Source organism: Lagenorhynchus albirostris, chromosome 20 (genome assembly GCF_949774975.1).
Source record: "Lagenorhynchus albirostris chromosome 20, mLagAlb1.1, whole genome shotgun sequence".
Classification (NCBI taxonomy): domain Eukaryota; kingdom Metazoa; phylum Chordata; class Mammalia; order Artiodactyla; family Delphinidae; genus Lagenorhynchus; species Lagenorhynchus albirostris.
In genome coordinates, this window is record NC_083114.1 from 41,405,517 (window position 1) to 41,428,028 (window position 22,512).

Below are 22,512 nucleotides of genomic sequence, written 5' to 3' on the forward strand. Positions count from 1 at the left end.
CTACTTTGACCAGGCACGTTCCACAATTGCCACCCCAAATGCAGGGCAAAACTCCAAATGCTGGAATTTCCTTTCAAGGAGGGAAGAATCTGGTGCTGATTCTGCCTTGTATCCAGTGGAATAAAACATATGACTGGCTCACACAGAGCTCCCCTCAGGTGCAGGCAGAAGGAGAAACAGGGCCAGCAGCTTTTCTTGGCATCTAGAAGTTACTTGATAGGCTCAGAGGGTGAGGGTGGGCTGACCCCAAGGGTTCAGAGCTCCAGGGCTTGATTCGTGATCATCTCCCAAAGCAGTTTTCCTTAGAAAATCATCTCTGTTGGTTCTCTCTCAAGTTCTATAAAGGAATAGGAGGTGCTCTGTATGTGGGTGTTCTGACATGCCCAGTGGTACACACTTGAAAAAGGAAGAAATGCAGACCAGGAGCATAAGCACTCAGCCGGTGACCCAAGAGCAGCCAACTCAGGCCTGACAGGCTGGTGTGAAATCTTGCCTGGATTTCTCCTTGAGAGAACAACATAATTTTGGCTACATCATCTGTTACAGTATGATCTGGGGAAGAAGGTCACTGAATCTTCCTGGGCCTCTAGTCTTTCATTTGTAAAGTTGTTAGAATAATCAATTTTTCTCCTGGGTGAAAACTTCTATAATGTGCCAGGAAACTATGGTATTGTCATTAAGAGCTCAGATTCTGGAGGGAGACTGGTTCTAGTTGGGTTCAGCTCCTAGTTGGGTTCACAACTAGCTGTGTGAGCTTGGGCAATTTACTCAACCTCTTTGATCCTTAATTTTCTCATCTATAAAATAGGCATAATTATAGTACACGCTTCCCAGGGTTGCTGTAAAATTGTTAACTAGTTAAGATAGGGTCGAGTGTTTGGAGCAGTCCCTGGATATAGTGAACATTACACAGATGTCAGCTATTGATTATCAATCACTTTCTCTTCTGTGCTTCCACAGACAGCCTGGGTACATCCCCCTCACAGCACTTACCACACTGCTGTAGAGAAAGACACCATCGTGAAGTAGAAAGAGCAAAGGTTTTAGATTCACATCTGTCTCAAATCCCAGCTCTGCCATTTATCAGCTAAGATTTGCACCCTAGAATGAAACCCAAATTATATAACTTCTCTAAACCTCTAAGCTCCCTCATTCATAAATCGGATAATAGAGTTGGCCCACTGGCCTACTGTATCCAACAAGTTCCGCATCCGCAGATTCAACTAAACTGCCAATGGAAAATATTTGAAAAAAAAATTTTTCTTCCAGAAAGTTCCAAAAAGCAAAACTTGAATCTGCTTTTTGGCAACTATTTACATAGCATTTATACTGTACTAGGTCTTAGAATTAATCTAGAGTTGATTTAAAGTATATGGGAGGATGTTACATGCAAATGCTATACCATTTTATAAAAGGGACCTGAGCATCTTTGGATTTTGGTATCTGCAGGGGGTCCTGGTACCAATCCCCCAAGGGTACTGAGGAATGACTGTACTTATTTACTCTGCCGTTCCGGAAGAACTAAAAAAACTATATGAATGCACCTACTTGGTATTCTAGCAGTGTAAGGGGCCATCTTGTAAGGCCCCTTACAAGATGAATGAGACCATCTCCACGAAGTGGGCAGGAATGCAGAGGGGTGGGTAGGTTTTTTGCCAACATGGGGGAGGAGGGCTTTACCTTCCTGTCCTGGGATTCTCTTGCTCGCTTTGGGCCTTGATGGTTTCTTCCATTGACAACATCGCCTCTGACTTCAAAATCATGCTGAAAGAAACCAAGCCCAAACCACAGGGGTCAGAGAAAGAGAAGCCTCCTTCAATGGAAACAGAGGAGATACATCATATTTAAGGAATCAGATATTGCCAGGCAGTTTTGAACCCTATCTCCCCCAAAATCATCTTTTCTGGTGGACTGCATGAAATGACCAGCATCTCAGCTGCTGAAATCAATTCATTGAAGCAAATCTTTGCGGGCAGAAACTAACAATTGGCTTTTCACCTCACTGGGACTTAACGTATTTTAATTTGCAACATCTATCTCCTCTCAGAACATTCACTTAGCATTTAAACTGCTAATACTGTGCTGTTATAAAGATAACTGGAGAATTCCTGATCTCTTAAATTAATGTGTATTACCACCTAAAGAAATAAGGGTTTCTCAGATTTCCATTGAGAGATTTACAGTTAATGAAACCAAAATAATAAAATATACATTTAATACTGAAGAAAGTAAGAGGCTTTTCATAATCACTATTTGGACTAGCCAAGGCTGGGGGAATAAAGAATAATAGGATTAGGGAGGTTAGAGGTTTGGGGAGAATTCTGGGGAAGAATGCTTAGAAACAATTCTTACTGAAACTCAGATTGCGGGGGAGACCACATCTGTTGCCAAGAGAATTAGGAAGAATAATAAAGTCATGGGTATAACCACAGGTTGTTATTAGGTGAAAGAACTCTTAATATTTCCTAGTCACGTGCGTGAGAAGAGTCTGGTGATAAACATGTCATCTATTTGAAGATGACCCTCAAATTTATAGACCTGATTGTACCCCTGTGCCTACTAACCTCTCTACCCGGAGGTCTCCTATAAATCCCCAAATCCATGCACCTAAAACAGAGCTCTTGATTCTACTCCTGCCTCCTGCTCCCCGGCCTCCCAGGATGCTCCTCCCCCATGTCTTCCTTATCTAATTAACATCACTAACATCCACTTCATTGTTCAGGCCAAAAATCTAAGCATTACCCCAATTCCTGTCTTTACCTCATCTTCCAATTTAACCTATTAGTAAGTCCTATCTTCCAAACATCTCAAACCAAATTCTTCTTACCATCTCCAGGTCTCATTACCCTATGAATAAAATTCAAATTCCTTACCACGACTTACACCAAATCCTACCTGATCTGGCCCTTGTCTATGACCTTCTCCAACCCCTTGTCTAACCTCTGCTGCCTACATATGATTCACCAATTACAACTCTCTGGCTATACTGGCCTGTTTTTCTTTAATAAACCAAGCTCATTCCCATCTTAAGACCTTTATGCTTGCTGCTATTCTGCCTATACCATTGTTCCCTACATTTTTTTTTTGTTTTTTAAAATTTTTATTTATTATTTTTATTTATTTATTTTATTTTTGGCTGCATTGGGTCTTTGTTGCTCCATGCGGGCTTTCTCTAGTTGCGGAGAGCAGGGGCTACTCTTCATTGCGGTGTGCAGGCTTCTCATTGCAGTGGCTTCTCTTGTTGCGGAGCGTGGGCTCTAGGCGCGCAGGCTCAGTAGTTGTGGCGCACGGGCTCAGCTGCTCCGCAGCATGTGGGATCTTCCCGGACTAGGGTTCGAACCCGTGTCCCCTGCATTGGCAGGTGGACTCTCAACCACTGAGCCACCAGGGAAGCCCCCTACATTTTTCAAGGCCAATTCTTTCTTGTCTTTTAGGTCTCAGCTCAAGCTTTTCAGAAAGCCTTCTTGGGTCTCCTTACCTAAATAGTCAACCTCTGTCCCCAGCCAACCGCCAGTCTGTTGTTCTATATATTTCTTCATAGTGTTTATTGGTATTTTAAACACATCTTTATTTATTATGCATCTCCCCTCCACAGAACATGAATCCCACCACAGCAGGGAACTATCAGTCTTATTTACTGCTGTATCCCTGGTGCCCAGCACATAGTAGGCTCCCAATAATATAAGTCACTGAATGAAACCAACAGAAACATCAATTAATTAATTATGAATATGCTGACTACTGCATAATAGTTTAAAACTGCTTTCGCTAATTTTATTTTGCCTGATCTGTTGTCACCAGAAGCTCTAAGATGGCTGTTCTAAAATTATTCCTCCTCCTACGCTCTATCTTATTTACCTCTCGCTGGTCTCAGTATCAAAGAGTAAAATAAAATCTCTTTGAAGGAATCAGATTTCTAAACAGATACATTTGCATATTAATATGAAGGATTCTTTTCAACTGTGAAAGAGTTTTCTACAAAGGTGTATGTGTGTAAGATTTAGGTGGGCCTGTTTCTCTCTAGTTGTGGCGCTCAGGCTCACTAGTTGCAGCACACAGGCTTAGTCGCCCCGCCGCATGTGGGATCTTAGTCCCCCAACCAGGGATCAAACCTGCATCCCCTGTACTGGAAGGCGGATTCTTAACCACTGGACCACCCGGGAAGTCCCTGCTTGCATAACTCTTTTTTTTTTTTGGCGGTACGCAGGCCTCTCACTGTTGTGGCCTCTCCCGTTGCGGAGCACAGCCTCCAGACGCGCAGGCTCAGCGGCCATGACTCACGGGCCCAGCAGCTCCGCGGCATGTGGGATCTTCCCGGACCGGGGCACAAACCCGTGTCCCCTGCATCGGCAGGCGGACTCTCAACCACTGCGCCACCAGGGAAGCCCTCGCATAACTCTTGATGATCCACATCATCAAGGAAAATCTTCAGAAAGTAGTGCAAGGCAGGAAGCAGATAAATGTTCGTGACTCAGTAGGACTCAATGGCACCAAGTCTTTCTGATTAGTTTGTAAAACAGTACCTACCTCATCCAGCATCTTTCTTTCTTTAATAGACTGGGTCACCCCTAAAGAGATCACAGAAAAGATAGGTCACACAAGAGCAGAAGACCTCCCTTCATGGGGGTAGATGGTGCAGTGATTCACATAAGAGTGTGGGAGAAATGACACTGAATAGAGGTCCTCTCTCTATAAAGCCACAGCTCCTTAATAGATTTCCTTCTGGAGACACCGCTGATGCTTAATTTAAACATTATAAAAGTGCCTGCTGCACATGGATTTCTGCCTACCATTAAATAAATCCCTAGTTCATATGCTAACATTACCAGGAGCAGATTAGGTCCTATTAGTTATAAAAAGAAATACATTTTCCCCCACATCACCAGCTATCTGAACAAAGAGCTATGCATTAAAGATAAAGCTAGTTTAGTGTTACCACTAAAGACCTTTTCGTAATTCAGATTCAGCATCAGCAAAAATCTTAGGTGTTAAAATGTTAGGTGTCAAAATGCAATTCTGAGGTGTTAAAGGGAGGAGGGGAGAAATTATATGGTACTTACAGAAATAGCTAACTACCCATTTTCCTCCTGCAATTCCCAGAAAATATTTCAGTGTCCGTTCACACACAAACTCAGCATCTGCAGAATGGAAAACATCCAAAGGATTAGAAGTTGAAAACAAAATCAGGAAGGGCTGCCATAAGAAGCTAGAGCGCCCCGCTCCTTATGCTACTTGAGATTAATCTGGATTGATGATTCCAACACCCCTGGTGATAGACTCAGAGGCTGGAAGCACCCCTAATTCTAACCAGCAGGTGTGGATCTTTGGAAGTCTGGAGAAGGCTGATACGAAGTTAAGACCACAGGAAGTGTCTGCCCTATCTTCTAGATGCCAAGGCCAGCTAAAGATGTCTGTCAGCGTGCTCAGGGAACTACCCATGTCGGTAGTATTGATACACGTGGACGGGCAAGATCTATTTTACTGGATGACGACATGTGAAAGGAAAAGAAAACAGTGTTATTGAAATCCTAAATTTGAAATGTCAATGATGAATTTTCACCCCCAGAACTTCTACTTGGGGAATCCTAACCCCTAATTCTTAATTCCCTTGCAAGGCAGAAAAATATAGTATTTTCATAGTTTTTCTCTTTTCAACGTATTTCAGCAAGCAGTAGCTGAAGAATCACTTCTGCTTATTTTTTAGTGTTTTAAAGGCCCGTTTGACGGACTAAGCAAACTCAGGAAAGAACACTTAGTTTCAAACAGGAGAAATGTATTTAACTAAATCCTAAACACAGCGGGCCATCTGCCAGTAGTAGAAACAGCCATTCTCCCTAACCGAATTCTTCACAAATTAAAAAAAATCTTTTCTCTTTCTTCACAATTTTTTTTTTTTGCGGTACGCGGGCCTCTTACTGTTGTGGCCTCTCCCGTTGCGGAGCACAGACTCCAGATGCGCAGGCTCAGCGGCCATGACTCACGGGCCCAGCCGCTCCGCGGCATGCAGGAACTTCCCGGACCGGGGCACGAACCCGTGTCCCCTGCATCGGCAGGCGGACTCTCAACCACTGCACCACCAGGGAAGCCCCACAATTTTTTTTTTTTTTTTTTGCGGTACGCAGGCCTCTCACTGCCGTGGCCTCTCCCATTGTGGAGCACAGGCTCCGGACGTGCAGGCTCAGCGGCCATGGCTCATGGGCCCAGCCGCTCCGCGGCATGTGGGATCTTCCCGGACCGGGGCATGAGCCCGTGTCCCCTGCATTGGCAGGCGGACTCTCAACCGCTACGCCACCAGGGAAGCCCCTCTTCACAATTTTTAAAGCTTTTTGTTTAACTGTTGTGAAGGTTGACTTAATAATATGCTTTAAACTCAGAAATCTTAGCTCATTTTTAGTTTTAAAGTAGCAAGTGTATTGCCTTTGAGTTTAAACACTGAACTACTTTAGATTTAATTTGCATTTTAAAGTTTTCTTTTCACCTACCAGCAGCCTTGATCCAAACCCATAGCTTAAGATATATTCAAGTTTAATGACATTCATCTCTCAAACAGTTTAGTTCATGGTAACTTGTTTTGGCATCGGATTCCTGTGAGCATTATCCTCTGACCCTGTAGTATGATCTTTACACAGTAGAAACCTAAGCTCTTAGAAGTTCTAAGGCAGCATGTGCCTGCCAAGAAGTCTGGACCCTATGCTCAAGAACCTTCAGCTGTATGAACAGAAACACCCTGGAGAGGACCAGAGAGTCCATTTTGTTAGGAAGGTTTTAAGAGTTGAGCTTCAATCTGTATCTTCTGTGTGCCATAGGCACCAGTCTTTGCTTTCTGGAGCCCATGAGTGAACCTAACTCCTCCTCCAGATAACAACTCTTCAGATATTTCAAGACACTTGTCTTGTTCCCTTAAGTCTTCCCATTCCTTCATTTGTCCTTCAAATGACATTGCTTTGAATTCCTTTTCCCCATTCTCTTCGTCTACCTCTGGAATAAACACTCTCCAGTTGTCAGGGACCAGCATGAAAAGAAAGCATGGTGCTCAAAACAGAGCACACACCTTCCAGGTGTTCGCTCCAGTGGGGGTGGGGTAGGGTGTCGGGATCATCACCTCACTTGCTCTGGACATTAGGCTTGTATCAATAAGGCCCAATTTCAAATGAGCTTTGTTAGCAGTCCTGAAATGTTTACTCAGATTTAGCTTACAGTCAGCTAAAAGCCTCTGAGGTCTCCCTTGTCATCACACAAGTCATACTTAAGATTTAAAAAGGGGAAGGTGTAGGACAAATGAATTTTTCCCTTCACTTTTTTCTTTTTCATATGCTAGGCTATCTCAGAGCTGATAACTGGACTTGTTTCCTGTAAAACTCTCAACCACATTCAAACTAGGTGTTGGAGTGGAGTGAGGTCATGGAGCTAGCTAGGGTTTCCAACCACCCAGATTCTGAGTGAAGACTCACTTCTGCTCATTCCCCTCTTTGCCCCATTTGTTCCTCCAGGACTCGGGCTCTGCCTTCCCAGAAAGCCCTCACACAGTGTAGTCCAGGCAGGGTGGACTAGGAGAAGTGATTCATCGTTCTGGCTCATCACTCTCCAATCTTAACACAAAATAAAAGGGGGTCAGGAAATAGCAAAACTATTATTTTTCTTTCATCAAGCAGTAACTGATTGACTATTGGAAGACGGTCACCCATGCTATGCTTAACAAACACGCCCATGTCTTCATGTAGTTTTATGCAACAGATGCAGCATATTCTGTAAAGGTTCTTGGTGTACCTGTTTTCATAATGACATGAGTAGTCTCTTCAGTAATTAGATTAGTTAAAGTGATGTGATGTTTTCTGGCAAACTTGTGCACAAGCACCTGAAATCAAATCAAATATCACATTATAATAAATTACATCTAGAACAGAGCTTGAGTATTAGTTATCCCAGCTTTGAACCTCCATTTTTCTCACAAAAGGTACATCCTTTTTATTCTAATATGAAGTTTCAAAATAAATAGTAATTTAATAAAAATTATGTACAAATCAGAGGAAGAAACTCTAAAATAGTCTGTGCTAACAGACATGGAATTATAACCAAGGATTCAAAATAATATTAATTTTCCTTTTAATAACAGATACCATTTGATTCCCTAAGACAGTTTCTTTGCAGGGTGACACCCTACTATACTATAATTTAGATATATCAGCCTACACTTTATAAGCTGAGAGGTAACTTGCCTATACAGAAAGTTATGCTCAGATATGTCACTTAAGAACAAGATTCAACCTGCTGACAGTTTTAAAACGTTCAAGTCAAGATGCTTCTAAAGGTCAGTACAAAAACTATCAATTCCTCTTAAGGAGAAGGATTGGAAGAGACTCATATTCTTCCCAAAAGAAATCTAGAGCCTTCTAGCTATTATCTATCAACCAAATAAAAAATCAATAGGCAGTAAAAGAAATTAACCAGATCCATTATAGACACATTTGACATAATCAGCAGCTACTGCTTGGTAAATTACTTTGTTTACCAAGGGCCATCATTTACTAGCCATCACCACCCACGCCAGTATTTCCATCATTTACTAGTCATCACCACCCACGCCAGTATTTATGTGCCCCACGAGACTGCAATGGAGGGTGGGCTGTCTTTCTTTCATGCTGCCTCACTCCATACTGCCACAGGGCACTGAAAAAGGCAAGCTGGAGAAGCTAATGACATCCTCCCCCCACCCCCCGGCTTTTGCCACTGCCCTTTGCCAGGATCATTAGCAATTCTGAACTGATTAATTGCTGAAATCCCAGCCTTGAAACAGCGTTCAGTTAGAAGAGCAACTGCTGAAAAGATCATCTTAATATAGGCTTCGGAATTAATCATGCGTAATACAGTCAGCAGCTTTCATGATAAATTTACCACACTTCGGCAAGTCTGAATAGAGCTGAAAAGTTTTCTTCTTTGCTTGTTTAGAGACAATATGTACCCAAGCCACTTAGAGTCTCATTTGCAGTTCAGGATTGCCCATGGCAAGAAAGATTAGATCATTTTAGCCTTCTCGGAAAAGCTGATCTCACAAAACAAAGGAATAAGGAACGCTAATTTTCAGTGAATAAATGGGAATTTTAGATGTGTTGGCAAAAGATCAAGAGCAGTATAAACAGACATAGGTATGAATTTTTAGAGCAAATAGCTGTTCTGGGCACATGGTTGTGAAATGAGAATTCTGGCATTATTGATGAGAATTTATTCATTGTATCTACTAGGGCAGACAAGGCTTACTTTGCCCTTTTAGTAGTGGGACACATCTGGTCACAGAGGTCATGCTGAGCTGCTAACCTATAGAGAAGCTAGGATGAGAAATGGTTTCTATTCCAGGAAGGATATATTAAGAAAGATACTTAAGAATGACTGAATCATTTCTCAGTGTGCAATAAATAGCATCCACTATTGAATCTGTTTGATACTCTGGTGTGTTATCATGGTTTTAAAGAAATCTTCACTCAATTAATGATTAATTAATGGTGATTAATTAAGGGGAGATAAATTTCCTATGATGTCTGAAATCTATGCTCAATCCAAGCAGAAACAAAGTTTCAGTGGTCTTAATATTTTAATGGGTATTTTTCCACAGCACAAAACAACTCCTGTTTCTAGCAGGAGATGTCAAAATCCTAACAGGGATGGGTTATTGTAGGGTAGAACTGACAGGGCAAGCTACTGGATAACAGTGTTACAAGCCAGGATAAAGATAAATAAACACTGGAGAAATGCCACTATCTGGCCATGTACTTGGAACCAGTTTAAATTTAGTTAATCATGCTGGCAAGTTCACTCAGATGTGAACAAAGGTGGGGAAAAGATGCCTTCTGGGGAGTAGAGCTATACCTCCTTGCTTTTTTAGATAGAAAGAAAATTAAAATAAAAAAGCTCTGGATTATACTCAAAACCATAACCTTTCTGCTAATATTTAATAATTATTTCCTTTACTAAATACATACAAAATAATCCATGCTATAGCTTTATCTAGGTATAGGTTTTCAGAAATTAGTAATGGAACTTAAATTACATAGTAATGAGCTCGTTTGCCAGATTTCTTCCTATAGGTTATTCACAGCTAGTACCCATTTAAAGCCATTGCGGTATGTTAATGAAGGCTCAGTCATTAGGGAAATACATATGGATACACTCACAAATTCTTTTGGGGTCAAGCCTGATGCCACCATAGAAATTCTTTTGTTGCCTCTTTGTGTTGAAGGTATCAACTCTGGCTTCTCCCTGCTCACACTTTCTTCCCTCACATTACACCCTGCAGTATTAGTAGTATGAGCTGCAGCCGGACTCCTGGCAGATTCTTCTGCTTGAAATTGGGGTAATTTCAGTGCAGAGGCTGAGGGTGGCATGCTGCAGACATGAGCTGGCTCTGGGGCTCTGTATTCAGAGGGATCAGACTCAGGGTCATCAGAGAAGAGGCTGATTCCAGATTCTAGGTAAGGGGTTCCCTCTGAAAGGAATGAGGAAAGAAATTTAATATATATGACAGTGAATTCTGAATTATAACATCTAGTCTCTGCTAAAAATTAAAAAGACAGATTAAGTTAGGTTAAGAGAAAAATGGGTACATTAATAACACTGTTGGTAGATGTGCAAAGCAGCTTAACTTTCCTAAAGGAAATTTGGTATTATGTAGCAACAGCCTTGTGTGTTTATACTTGCAGTCAACAATTCTAGTTTTAGAAATGTATCCTAAGGACATAAAAGAGGTCTGTAAAAGTGTAGTCATAGGAATGTTCACTGCAACATTGTTTATAACAGTAAGGTTTTAGAAACAAACTAAATGTACAATGAGATTAAATAAATTATGCCACATCCATTCCAATGAACTACTCTTCACCTGTTACATTTAATTACAATAAAATGGAGAAATGCACACACTCATGTTTGTTGTAGCATTATTCACAATAGCCAAGAGGTGGAGGCAACCCAAATGTCTGTCATTGGATAAATGGATGAAGAAAATGTGAGATATGTATATATCTATATCTATCTACACACACAGTGGTTTTAAAAAAGCTACCAACATGGATGAACCTTGAGGACAGTATGCTATATGAAAAAAGTCAGTCACAAAAGGACAAATACTGCATAATTCCACTTACATGAGTTATCTAGAGTATCTAAACTCTTAGAAAGTAGAATGCTGACTCCCAGGGGATAGGGGGAGGGGGAAAGGGGGAGTTGCTATTTAATGGGTACAGAATTTCAGTTTTACAGGATGAACAAATTTTAGAGATCTATTGCACAATAATGGGAGTATACTTAACATTACTGAGCTCTTAAAAATGGTTGAGGTAAATTTTATGTTTTTTTACCACAATTAAAAATAAAATTAAAAATTAAAAAAAGATACCATTGATTTTTAAGATGCTACTCTATTTCAGTTTTAACATGAAATATGTTTGCATCTTAGATATTAAATGCAATATTATAAGAAAGCCTGCTTTCTATAATTTCTGTCATTTATCAGTTTAGTTCTTAGGGGATGGTTTTGATTCAAATGTATACTTCTTTAAAAAATTTTTATTTTATATTGGAGTATAGTTGATTTACAATGTTGTGTTAGTTTCAGGTGTACAGCAAAGTGATTCAGTTATACTCAAATGTATACTTTAATCTTTGGGCTGCTTGTGAATATTTTGGCACTTCCTATATCACTGAAACTTTAAAAAAAAAAACCAAATACAAATAGTTGACTAAATACAATCAAAATGATTTTTGTTTCTTCATCCATGATGATATCATTAACTTTTTCACTTAATAAATCATCAGATATCATTACCAAATTAAAAACAGACCATCCCTGAAACATTTTAGAAAATGTCACTCCATCAGCAAGTAAGCACAGCTAAGTAGAATGTATGAGATTCCTAAAATGACTCTAGTGAACATGGCCAAAAATATTTAGTTGTCTAAGAGCACCTTTTATGACAATGTGTTTTTCAGGATTAATTTAAAACTTTCTTTACTGATTAAAACCTTGATTTACAAGCAATAAAGCACACCATTCAGTTACAGTGATTTATAAGGCATAAAATATATAGTAATTTATATTCATTAATTCATAAAACAAGAGCTTACTTTAGAGATTTGACTCATTTTTCAATAAAGGACAAGCCTAAAACTTTACCCTAGGGCCCTAGAACTCTTATCTAACAGTTGAAGTAAAATATTTAGAGAGCACCAAGACTCTCCCATCCTCAAAACTGTTAGAGTTAAACCAATATAGACCGATTAACAGCGGCAATAATGTTCAACTTGGATTAACATTCAAGCTAGTTTTCTAATGGGTTTAAGTATAACAGATGCGTTCATGATAGACTACCACATTTGAAAGCTGACTCATCAGAATATCTTTAGGTTAAGAGTAAAATAAAAGTGTTTTCTCCATCAGAGCAGATAAAATATTACCTAGATCTTGTCTTGGCAAAGAAGACTGCTCCATTAAATCCTGGGCCTCAGACTCCGTCAGCTGTTGCTCCTCCACATCAACAGCCTCAAGCTCCTTTTGAGGTGGGCAGTTTCTGCTCTGAAGACTCCTTGAGTGGCTGTGCATATACCAACTATTATCTGACAACTGCGATTTAGAAGGGGAAGACCTAGAAAAAAGGATGAAAGGAGAAAACCATCACTGTAGCTTGTGAAAGGACTAATCATACTTCCCAGGCAGCCAAGGCATAAGTGAAAGAGCTCACTGTCAGAGATCGGGAATGACTAGCAAGAGAGAACACAAGAGATGGCTAGGAGTCTGGATTCACGATGTCTGCCAACATGTCAGGGCTGACACATAACATCTCTCCTTAGGGTCTGGCCTGAGGCAGTATATCTCCTAGCTATTTAAAAGCATGTCAGCAAATTTCACCAAATTATCCACTGCCACTCACTCAAATTCTATACACTATTTCAAATGAATGTATGAGAATCAGCTCTCTCATGAAAATAAGTTGATTAATTTTGACATTGCTACACTCATTCTTTCTACCCAATTTTAGCAGAATTCATAGAATCATCCCTACCTCCTACCTTTTCAATGTCCAAAGTCATTCTAAAAATAAAAGCCAGCTATAATATATTGTTAGAAGAGCATATGCACACAGTAATTCCTCTACTCTTTCAGGTGTTTAGAACTTTGCTGAATACGATACTTATCAACAGATTTAAAGGACCTCAGAGATCAGATAACTGATTCAAACAATTATTGGATATTTAGTATGAGTCAGGCACTAAAGCTAGGCTCCACGGATTAAAGATGAGCAAGACCTGAACTGTTCCTCAAGCAGTCTAGTAGAGGAAGTTCAATCAATGTGTAGGTTTTTTAATATAAGTCTCTATAGGGTATACTGGGGTGGGGGAAGAGGAAGAGGAATATTTCATCTGAATATTAAACAGGTGGTTAGCTCAATCGGTTAAAGCACAGCAATATTAAACAGGTGGTTAGCTCAATCGGTTAAAGCACAGCAATGATTAGAGGTCATTACCTCTAATCATGGGTTTAGGGCCTATGGAGGTCAAGTCTTTTCATTCTCTATCACAGCCATCAGGCCATTATCACAGCCTCAAAAATATATCCTCAGTCCAATCCAAGATGCTTGGAAAAGATGGTGTGATTAGATTATTGACAACTTGTCACTATTTCCAGAGAGATAAGTGAAAATATTCATACACTTGGTAGAAACGCAATAAATATGAATTCCTTTTCCTTTCTAGAGTCATGAGATGTGTGACTCTATCAGTTCTGAGACTCTATCCTGAACTATCAATTTGGAATAATAGTCCAGAACTTGTCCTTTTACTTTCACTGTGTTTTTATAAAGATCAAATGAAGAAGTAGATAAAGTATTTTTAAAACTATGAAGTGTTACATAGTCTTATATCAATAGTGATGTGAACAACATCCTTGGAAGATATTCTGAATATTCACTGGGGTAAATCAATAGCTAAACTTTTTCTAGGAAGGCAAAAACTTCAATTAGGGCAAGGGCGGCCTTGGAGAAGTCTACCATCAGCCTCCAGGCCTGCTGAGGTTTTAGTTCTGTATTTTATTCTGACCTTGAAAAGGGACAGATCTACTGTCCATTTCTCATGTTGTAGCTCATGCCTTGTACAGGTCCAAAGAGCCTACATACAATTAAACAAAAGCAACGTCCTAGGGCAATGAGAGGTTAGATATGTCCGTGTACAAAAAACTAGAGAAAGTATGGTGAAAAAAAAATTAACACTAAAAGTTTAATGTAAGTACAGGTGTTACTCAGCTACCAAACTTGACATTTATTACTTCTTACCTTTCCATTCCTGGTTCTTTATTTTTACTGGTGGAAGTATCCGGAGATACTTGAAACTTGTCAGCAGAAAGGCTTTCTGGATTCTGGCTTATAGGATATTCACTACTTTTCTCTGAAGTTAATACTGCTTTAAATGGAATGAGAAAACAAAGAAATCTACTTTACTGCTTTGTCCTGATGGTGATAATTCAGGTGAGAATATCATTTTTTTTCAAAAGCAGCAATCTGTGACAATCAAATTGGTTTTTTAAAAAAATAATTAATTTATTTATTTTTGGCCGAGTTGGGTCTTTGTTGCTGTGCTTTCTCTAGTTGCGGCACAGGCTCAGTAGCTGTGGCACCCGGGCCTAATTGCTCCGCGGAATGTGGGATCTTCCTGGCCCAGGGCTTGAACTCATGTCCCTTGCATTGGCAGGTGAATTCTTAACCACTGCACCACCAGGGAAGTCCCAATCAGAATGGTTTTTAAACAGGTATATCAGACAGAATTCTATAAACACAAGTGATACAGCACCAAATGGAACTCAATGACTAAAAAATAATAACAACAATAAAAGGAACACTTTAAAACTGGGTAAATAAAGATACCCAGCTGAGACAAGGCTGAAAAAATAATATATTTATATTTTTTGGCCCTGAATGATAAGGACATAAGAATAGGAAATGAATTTTTATCTCTGCAGCAAACTAAATTATACTCAAATCACCTCAGACAACAGGGAAGAGAAAGTACTGGAAAGCACAAAGCACACTCCCTTTTCCATCCCTATTGCCTCCACATCAAAGACTGTATAGGGCTTTAGCAAGATGAGTGGCCTCCGCCCGGCTGCTGCTGCAGCCAGCACCTCGGTGAAGCCCATTTTCAATCGGGACATGAACGAGGCTAAGCGAAGGCTGCGTGAGCTCTACGGCGCCTGGTATCAGGAGGTGCCGAACACTGTGCATTTATTCCAGCTAGACATCTTTGTGAAACAGGGACGGGATAAAGTCCGAGAAATGTTTATGAAGAATGCCCACGTCATAGACCCCAAGGTGGCTGATCTTCCGGTCATTAAGGGAAAGATGGAACTGGAAGAAACGAAGTGTGGAAGCAGCAGACACAGGTCATGCGGTTTTTCCATGAAACAGAAGCACCAAGGCCAAAGGATTTCCTGTCCAAGTTCTACGTTGGGCATGACCCGTGACATCACTCAATATTAAGGTGCATGTCGATATTTAAATATTTTAGAGCACAAATAAACTCAATATATGATAAAAAAAAAAGACTGTATAGGATGGGGGTTTGAGTTTTTGCATGTGTATGGAAACAAGGGAGGGGTCAGATGAGAAAGAAAAAAGAGGTGACATTTTGCTTCACATTTTCAATTACTAAGAAAATAATAAACCGAAAAACCAATACAAACAAAAAAACAAGGTGCCGACTGATAAGGAACCTGGAAGTAATACATGGAACTAATGATGAACTGGCACAAGAAAGGAAAAAACACAGAACAGACCCAAGGCAAAGTTCTAGCACGTTAGTACATCCTTTTTATTTATTAATTCCTCCAAATGTATTAGTGTGCCACTGCTTTCTAGGAAGTGGCTTAAAGGCAGAAATATTTAAAAAGCAAAAACAAATACTTAAAAATTACACGTCTTCTATCCATTACAAAGTCACTGATGACTATCATTTATTTTGAGCTTTTATTAGAAAAGCGAAAATCCATAAATAAAGGCAGAAAAATTTAAACAAAGGGCTGTATTAATTAAACTATTTTTTTAAGACACTGGGTAGCCTGCGGGGAAATAATCATTGATTTCCTGAGTTAATCCTCAAATACATTATTTATAGTTTCCTTTATAGTCTTCTCTTCTGGACCTGTGAGTTCCTAGGAACACAAGAGCCCTGCCTGGAGCTACTGTAAGGTGCTGAAACAAAGGGTCTAACCATGCACCAGCAGGTTTTTCTTCCAACTGGAATGTAAAGTTTTTAATATAGGCATCATTTCCCCCCTAAATACAAGGTGATCACTGATAAAAGGTAATGTGCAATGTCTAAGGAATCACACCAAACAGAATTATTTTTTTAATTAAAAAAACTTATTAAAGTATAGTTGATTTACAATGTTGTTAGTTTCCAGTGTACAGCAAAGTGACAGAATGAACTATTGGAAAGGGCTTTTTATTTTTTTAAGTGGAAGGGTGGGGAGGGAAAGCCCTCAGACACAAAAATAGATATTAAAAAGTCATTCTACCACCTGGACATTTAACATACAAGTTCCTCTTTTCACTACAATGGGGCCCAAGCTACAAAGAAAATAAGCTAACCTGAGTTAGGACTCAATAACTCAATAGTACCTAAAAAATACAGGGAAAAACTTTTCTGCTCTTCTTTTTCCTTAATCCTTATTTCATAGATGCAGTGATCCAGAGCCCAAGTACTGGAACAGTACTGTAGTCCCCCCTGAAATCATTCCTTCATCTGTGGGTCTTAATATTTTATATTCTTCATGGGTAGGGAATACGGGCCAGACCAAACATTTAATAAATTTACTGCCTGCCTATTAGGTGCTAATAAGCATTGTTGAAAAGTATTGGGAAGAATCAAAGAGAAAGACATTGAAAAGGAGGAAAGAGATATTGAGAAATGATAAACTATAAGCTTTCAGGAATGAACGTACTGTAGGGCAGAAAAGCTCAGATGTGTCTGAAAATCATTTCAGCTGTAATGGACTATGATGTTACAAATGCTAATGTTTGCTTTATGAATGACAGGTAATTCAGGAGGAAAAAAACAAAACAAAAATAAAAACAAAGTGCCTGATATGAAATAGCTTTACCTGCAGAGGGAGGTACACATCATTCATAATGGGTAAGAATACACGTTTGCACAAAAATATTATGCAGGCTTGGGAATGACCCTTAGGCAAACAGTAGGGCAGATCTAGGCTGAGGGCAGGACATCTGATGTAAAGATCCTGGAAAAGGAGCTTTCATCATCATTAAGAATACAGATTCTTAAAAAATAAAAACTGGGGCTTCCCTGGTGGTGCAGTGGTTGAGAGTTTGCCTGCCAATGCGGGGGACACGGGTTCGAGCCCTGGTCTGGGAAGATCCCACATGCCGCGGAGCAACTAGGCCCGTGAGCCACAACTACTGAGACTGCGCGTCTGGAGCCTGTGCTGCGCAACAAGAGAGGCTGCGATAGTGAGAGGCCTGCGCACCGCGATGAAGAGTGGCCCCCGCTTGCTGCAACTAGAGAAAGCCCTCGCACAAAAACGAAGACCCAACACAGCTAAAAATAAATAATAATAAAATAAAAATAAATTAAAAAATAAAAACTGGTGAAATATGATTAAGTCTAGAGTTTCGCTTATTACTAGTAATGTGCCAATGTTGGTTTCTTCCTTCTGACAAAATTACCGTGGTAATGTAAGATAACAACATTAGGGGAAACTGAAACTAGGTAAGGGGTAGAGTTATTGTAGGAACTCTCTGTACTATCATTGCTGCTTTTCTGTAAATCTAGAGTTATTCAAAAATAAAACATTTATTTAAAGAATAAGTCATTTTAGTACAGCTGAAGGTAAACAAAACTCCTTTTCCCAAGATTAAGAAGTTTGCTTGAATTTCAGTTAGACTCACACCAATTTAAGAGGGAAAAAGGCACAAAACTTGAGCTGCTGTTAAGTAGATGCTCAAATTGTTTCAGAAATAAAGCCACAAAATTCCAGAATCCATACCCAGAAATTTTCTTTCAGTAACTCTAGAGTGGGCTTCAGAGTTTTAATCATGTGAATTAAAATATTTATTGAGCGCCTACTGTGTTCCAGGCTCAGGTGTAAGGGTTCTCTGCCCAGATGGAGCCTACATTCTAGTGGGAGGTAAGAAGGAACTCTAAACAACATGCAAAACAAATTCGATATTGTTAAAAGTTAAGGGCCGGGCTTCCCTGGTGGTGCAGTGGTTGAGAGTCCGCCTGCCGTTGCAGGGGACACGGGTTCGTGCCCCGGTCTGGGAAGATCCCACATGCTGCGGAGCAGCTGTGCCCGTGAGCCATGGCCGCTAAGCCTGCGCGTCCGGAGCCTGTTGCTCCGCAACGGGAGAGGCCACAACAGTGAGAGGCCCGCGTACCGCAAAAAAAAAAAAAAAAAAAAAAGTTAAGGGCCTTCCCTGGTGGCACAGTGGTTAAGAATCCACCTGCCAATGCAGGGGACACAGGTTCAAGCCCTGGTCCGGGAAGATCCCACAAGCTGTGGAGCAACTAAGCCCATGTGCCACAACTACTGAGCCTGTACTCTAGAGCCTGTGAGCCACAACTACTGAAGCCTGCGCACCTACAGCCTGTGCTCTGCAACAAGAGAAGCAATTGCAGTGTGAAGCCTGCACCCCAATGAAGAGTAGCCTCCGCTCACCACAACTAGAGAAAGCCCGAGCCCAGCAACGAAGACCCAACGCAGCCAAAAATAAATTAAAAAAAAAAAAAAAGGTTAATAAGGGCTATTGAAAAAATGTAACAGTATAACAGGGTAAAGTGGGGCTGGAAAAGTCAGAGACTTAAAAATTACAATAAAAAATACCGTGGTTGGGCTTCCCTTGTGGCGCAGTGGTTGAGAGTTTGCCTGCCGATACAGGGAATACGGGTTCGTGCCCCGGTCCGGAAAGATCCCACATGCCGTGGAGCGGCTGGGCCCGTGAGTCATGGCCACTGAGCCTGCGCATCCAGAGCCTGTGCTCCGCAAAGGGAGAGGCCACAGCAGTGAGAGGCCCGCGTACCGCAAAAAAAAAAAAAAAAAAAAAAAACAACCGTGGTTATAGGTGATCTCCTTGAGAAGTAGCATTTGAGCAATTTGAAAAACATATTCAAGTTGTGCAAATATAAGTGGGCATGGCAGACACTCTCTGTGGAGTTGGGAGAGGGGACACTTTTTTTTGTTTTTTGTTTTTTTTTTGCGGTACGCGGGCTTCTCACTGTTGTGGCCTCTCCTGTTGCGGAGCACAGGCTCTGGACGCGCAGGCTCAGCGGCCATGGCTCACGGGCCCAGCCGCCCCGCGGCATGTGGGATCTTCCTGGACCGGGGCACGAACCCGTGTCCCCTGCATCGGCAGGCGGACTCTCAACCACTGCGCCACCAGGGAAGCCCGGGACACTTTTTTTTTAAATGGAGAAATTCTCATAAGCCTCTCCTCCCTCCTCTCAACATTTACCCACCTACCTCAAAACTCTGAGGATGTTATAATTTCATAAGAAAGTAGGCCAATGAATAAGTTTACCACAAAGGATAGAGTAAAGGCTCTTTCATAAAAAAAAAGTTTTAGGGGCTTCCCTGGTGGCGCAGTGGTTGAGAGTCCGCCTGCCGATGCAGGGGACACGGGTTCGTGCCCCGGTCCCGGAAGATCCCACATGCCGCGGAGCGGCTGGGTCCGTGAGCCATGGCCGCTGGGCCTGCGCGTCCGGAGCCTGTGCTCCGCAACGGGAGAGGCCACAGCAGTGAGAGGCCCGCGTACCACAAAAAAAAAAAAAAAAAAAAAGTTTTATATAGAAATTCAGAAGAAATTTTCAGAGTTTTTCAAATCCATAGTAAAATAGAATATATAAAAGTATAGCACTTATAAAAAAATAAAAGCCACAAAGAAACATTTTGTGTACAGATCTTCAGGAAAAAATACGCCCCCCAACAAAGATGAGATAGTAGATTCACACATATATTCAAAGCCAGACAATAACATGTTATATCTGGTGCATTAAAATTGAAAGTCTAGTCTGTTTTTAGATTGAAGGTGGTGAAAGCACCAACAAGAATTGTGATGGTGGTGACTTGGGGCTACTTTATCTGGGAGATGAACTAAATGAAGATAGTTACAAAGAATGCATTTAAGGAAATACATTTTGAACCACTGCCATAGCAACAGAGTTCCTAGCTTCTCATGCATGAGCTACTTACTGTTTCTCTCTGAACATAAAAACACTACAAGGCACACTCCGGGGCCAACGCCACTCTCTTGAATAATTAAGAGTAGAGTTCCTAGAAAGACTCAAAGGAAGGCCCTTTGGCCCCCTGTAGGCCTGAGGAAGGGAGGGAGAACGAAGAAGGGACTTTAACACTGAGTTAGCTGGGTAGCTAGCACTCTGGGAGTGCTAGTTCCTAAGCACCAGCTCTCTCCTGGAACCCAGGCCTATGCCTAGCCTCTCATGCGTGTCTGTGTATTTGCCCGTTTAAAACCCTGCCTGATGTGTTGTTTTTCACAGGCTTTTTCCAGTTAAAACTCAAATTTTCATCTCACTTTCCTTCCTTTATGCCAGGTTATTTCTCAGCTCGGTGCTCACTTCTTATAGGGAGTCATCTCAGAGCAGCTCCACCTGCCCAGTTACTCCAAATGCCTCGCCTTGTTGATAACAATCATGTTGTTATAAAGCACCTGTCTCTGCCACATAATTGGGCTTTCTGTGGATCAAGGTGCAGTTCCTGAAGTATACATAGACGTCTCTCTCTATAAACCAGAAAGTGATTAAATAGGGCTTCGTGACCTGACACCAGTGCTATAAGAAACATGTCTGAGTGGTTTTTTTTATAAGCTTTCTAAAATGATGGGGTTACCTATTTCCAATCTGCCCCATGACACTCAGCTTCCTGTGGGCGCCCCATAGCATTTGCTTACTGTGGGTACTCAGATGACGATGCTTACTGACTGTCTTGGGCCCTCTGAATGGTAAATTAGTTGTAAGCAGAGACTAGAAGCAAGGCTCTAAGATTTCCCAAGGAGTGACTCAGCAAATATATGCTGAGCAAGGATCATAAAATGTTGGAGCTGGGTCCATACTTTTCAGAAAGAGATAAAGGCTTAGGGAGGGAAGAATTTTGCTTAAGGTAACAGTTTGGCCAATATTACAAACCTTTTTCTGATGTGTTTTGTTCCAGATTTAGCAGGTCCTCAGAGGCACAAGAATCGGCTATGAGGGAAGGGGAGCTGTGAGAAGGCTGGCTCCCGTGCTGCTCTAACACAGCTTCCAGTTCGGCCATTTCCTGCTGGATCTTTAGCAGGTTATCTTGCATGGTATCCCTCTGCTGCAGACACGAGAAACGATACCAAAAAGTTATACTCTTTTAGAAACTTGCCAGAGATCAAGAATATGTTACACCAATTAATTTTACCGTGGGACTTGAAATCACTTTGTATGGAATTATAAGTTCTGCCTGAGCACCTTTTTTAAAATTTATTTATTTATCTATTTATTTATCTATGGCTGCGTTGGGTCTTTGTTGCTGCACGTGGTCTTTCTTTAGTTGCGTTGAGCAGGGGCTACTCTTCCTTGTGGTGAGCAGGCTTCTCATTGTGGCACCTTCTCATTGCAGAGCACGGGCTCTAAGCGCGCGGGCTTCAGTGGTTGTGGCACGTGGGCTCAGTAGTTGTGGCACGCGGGCTCTGGAGCGCAGGCTCAGTCATTGTGGTGCATGGGCTTAGTTGCTCCGCGGTATGTGGGATCTTCCTGGACCACGGCTCAAACCCGTGTCCCCTGCATTGGCAGGCAGATTCTTAACCACTGCGCCACCAGGGAAGCCCTGAGCACCTTTTAATCTGACCATATTCATGCAGTTAATGCCCATGAAATTATTTCAGAAAGATGTTAGAAGGGGAGAAAAAATTCCTCAAACTCTCCCAAATAGGCTTGTTTTATTGTGATGTCCTTTTGAAGTTGGTTATTTTCTTTTAAAGCTAGGGAGTGAAAAAATAAGGTACTTAAAACACTTTTGGTATTTAAAATTAGCATGATTCTGTTAACATCTTCCAAAGGCTGCATTTCAAAAATTTGGTATTGTGGCACTCATAAGAGATTTGGGTTAGTCCATATAAAAATGTCTAATCTCTGGCTTGTGAGGTCACTTCCTTTTCTGGGATTCTTTGAACATTTAGTTTCTAACAGAACAAGCAAAGAGCTAATTCATTAATTTATCTATTTATTCATTCAACAACTATTTGTTGACCACCTATTATGTGTCAGGCACTGGGGATACAGCCCTAGAATGGTGCTGCCATTCTAGATGGGGACGGGGTACCTAGAGATCGCTGCAGAGAAGAACCGGCTATATGGAAGGATCCAGCAGAAGGAGCCCTCAGAAAGCCTGTAAGGCCAGTTATTGTTCTCAATTCAAGATAATGGGCTCCTCTTGCTTATGAGGCTCCTGATGTTTATTTCTCCATATGAAGAAGAAATCTG

The 22,512-nt window shown here is 41.0% G+C and overlaps 1 protein-coding gene and 1 pseudogene across 35 annotated transcripts in view; one reads left to right on the forward strand and one right to left on the reverse strand.

The window, feature by feature from the left end:
* The window catches only part of BRCA1 (BRCA1 DNA repair associated), a 63,142-nt gene that overhangs the window by 6,437 nt on the left and 34,193 nt on the right, over positions 1-22,512 (reverse strand). For 10 of the 35 annotated variants that reach the window (XM_060136021.1, XM_060136024.1, XM_060136006.1 and 7 more), the window contains 8 exons: positions 21,190-21,361; positions 14,313-14,439; positions 12,442-12,629; positions 10,167-10,477; positions 7,768-7,855; positions 5,061-5,138; positions 4,528-4,568; positions 1,681-1,764 (listed from right to left, as the gene is read on the reverse strand). In XM_060136021.1, the coding sequence (XP_059992004.1) occupies positions 1,681-1,764; positions 4,528-4,568; positions 5,061-5,138; positions 7,768-7,855; positions 10,167-10,477; positions 12,442-12,629; positions 14,313-14,439; positions 21,190-21,361 (1,089 nt within the window). Of the gene's footprint in view, positions 1-1,680; positions 1,765-4,527; positions 4,569-5,060; positions 5,139-7,451; positions 7,590-7,767; positions 7,856-10,166; positions 10,478-12,441; positions 12,630-14,312; positions 14,440-21,189; positions 21,362-22,512 lie in introns of all 35 variants that reach the window. The other 25 variants (XM_060136022.1, XM_060136004.1, XM_060136009.1 and 22 more) reach the window with 7 other exon arrangements.
* Positions 15,120-15,559, forward strand: LOC132511435 (NADH dehydrogenase [ubiquinone] 1 alpha subcomplex subunit 6-like; annotated as a pseudogene).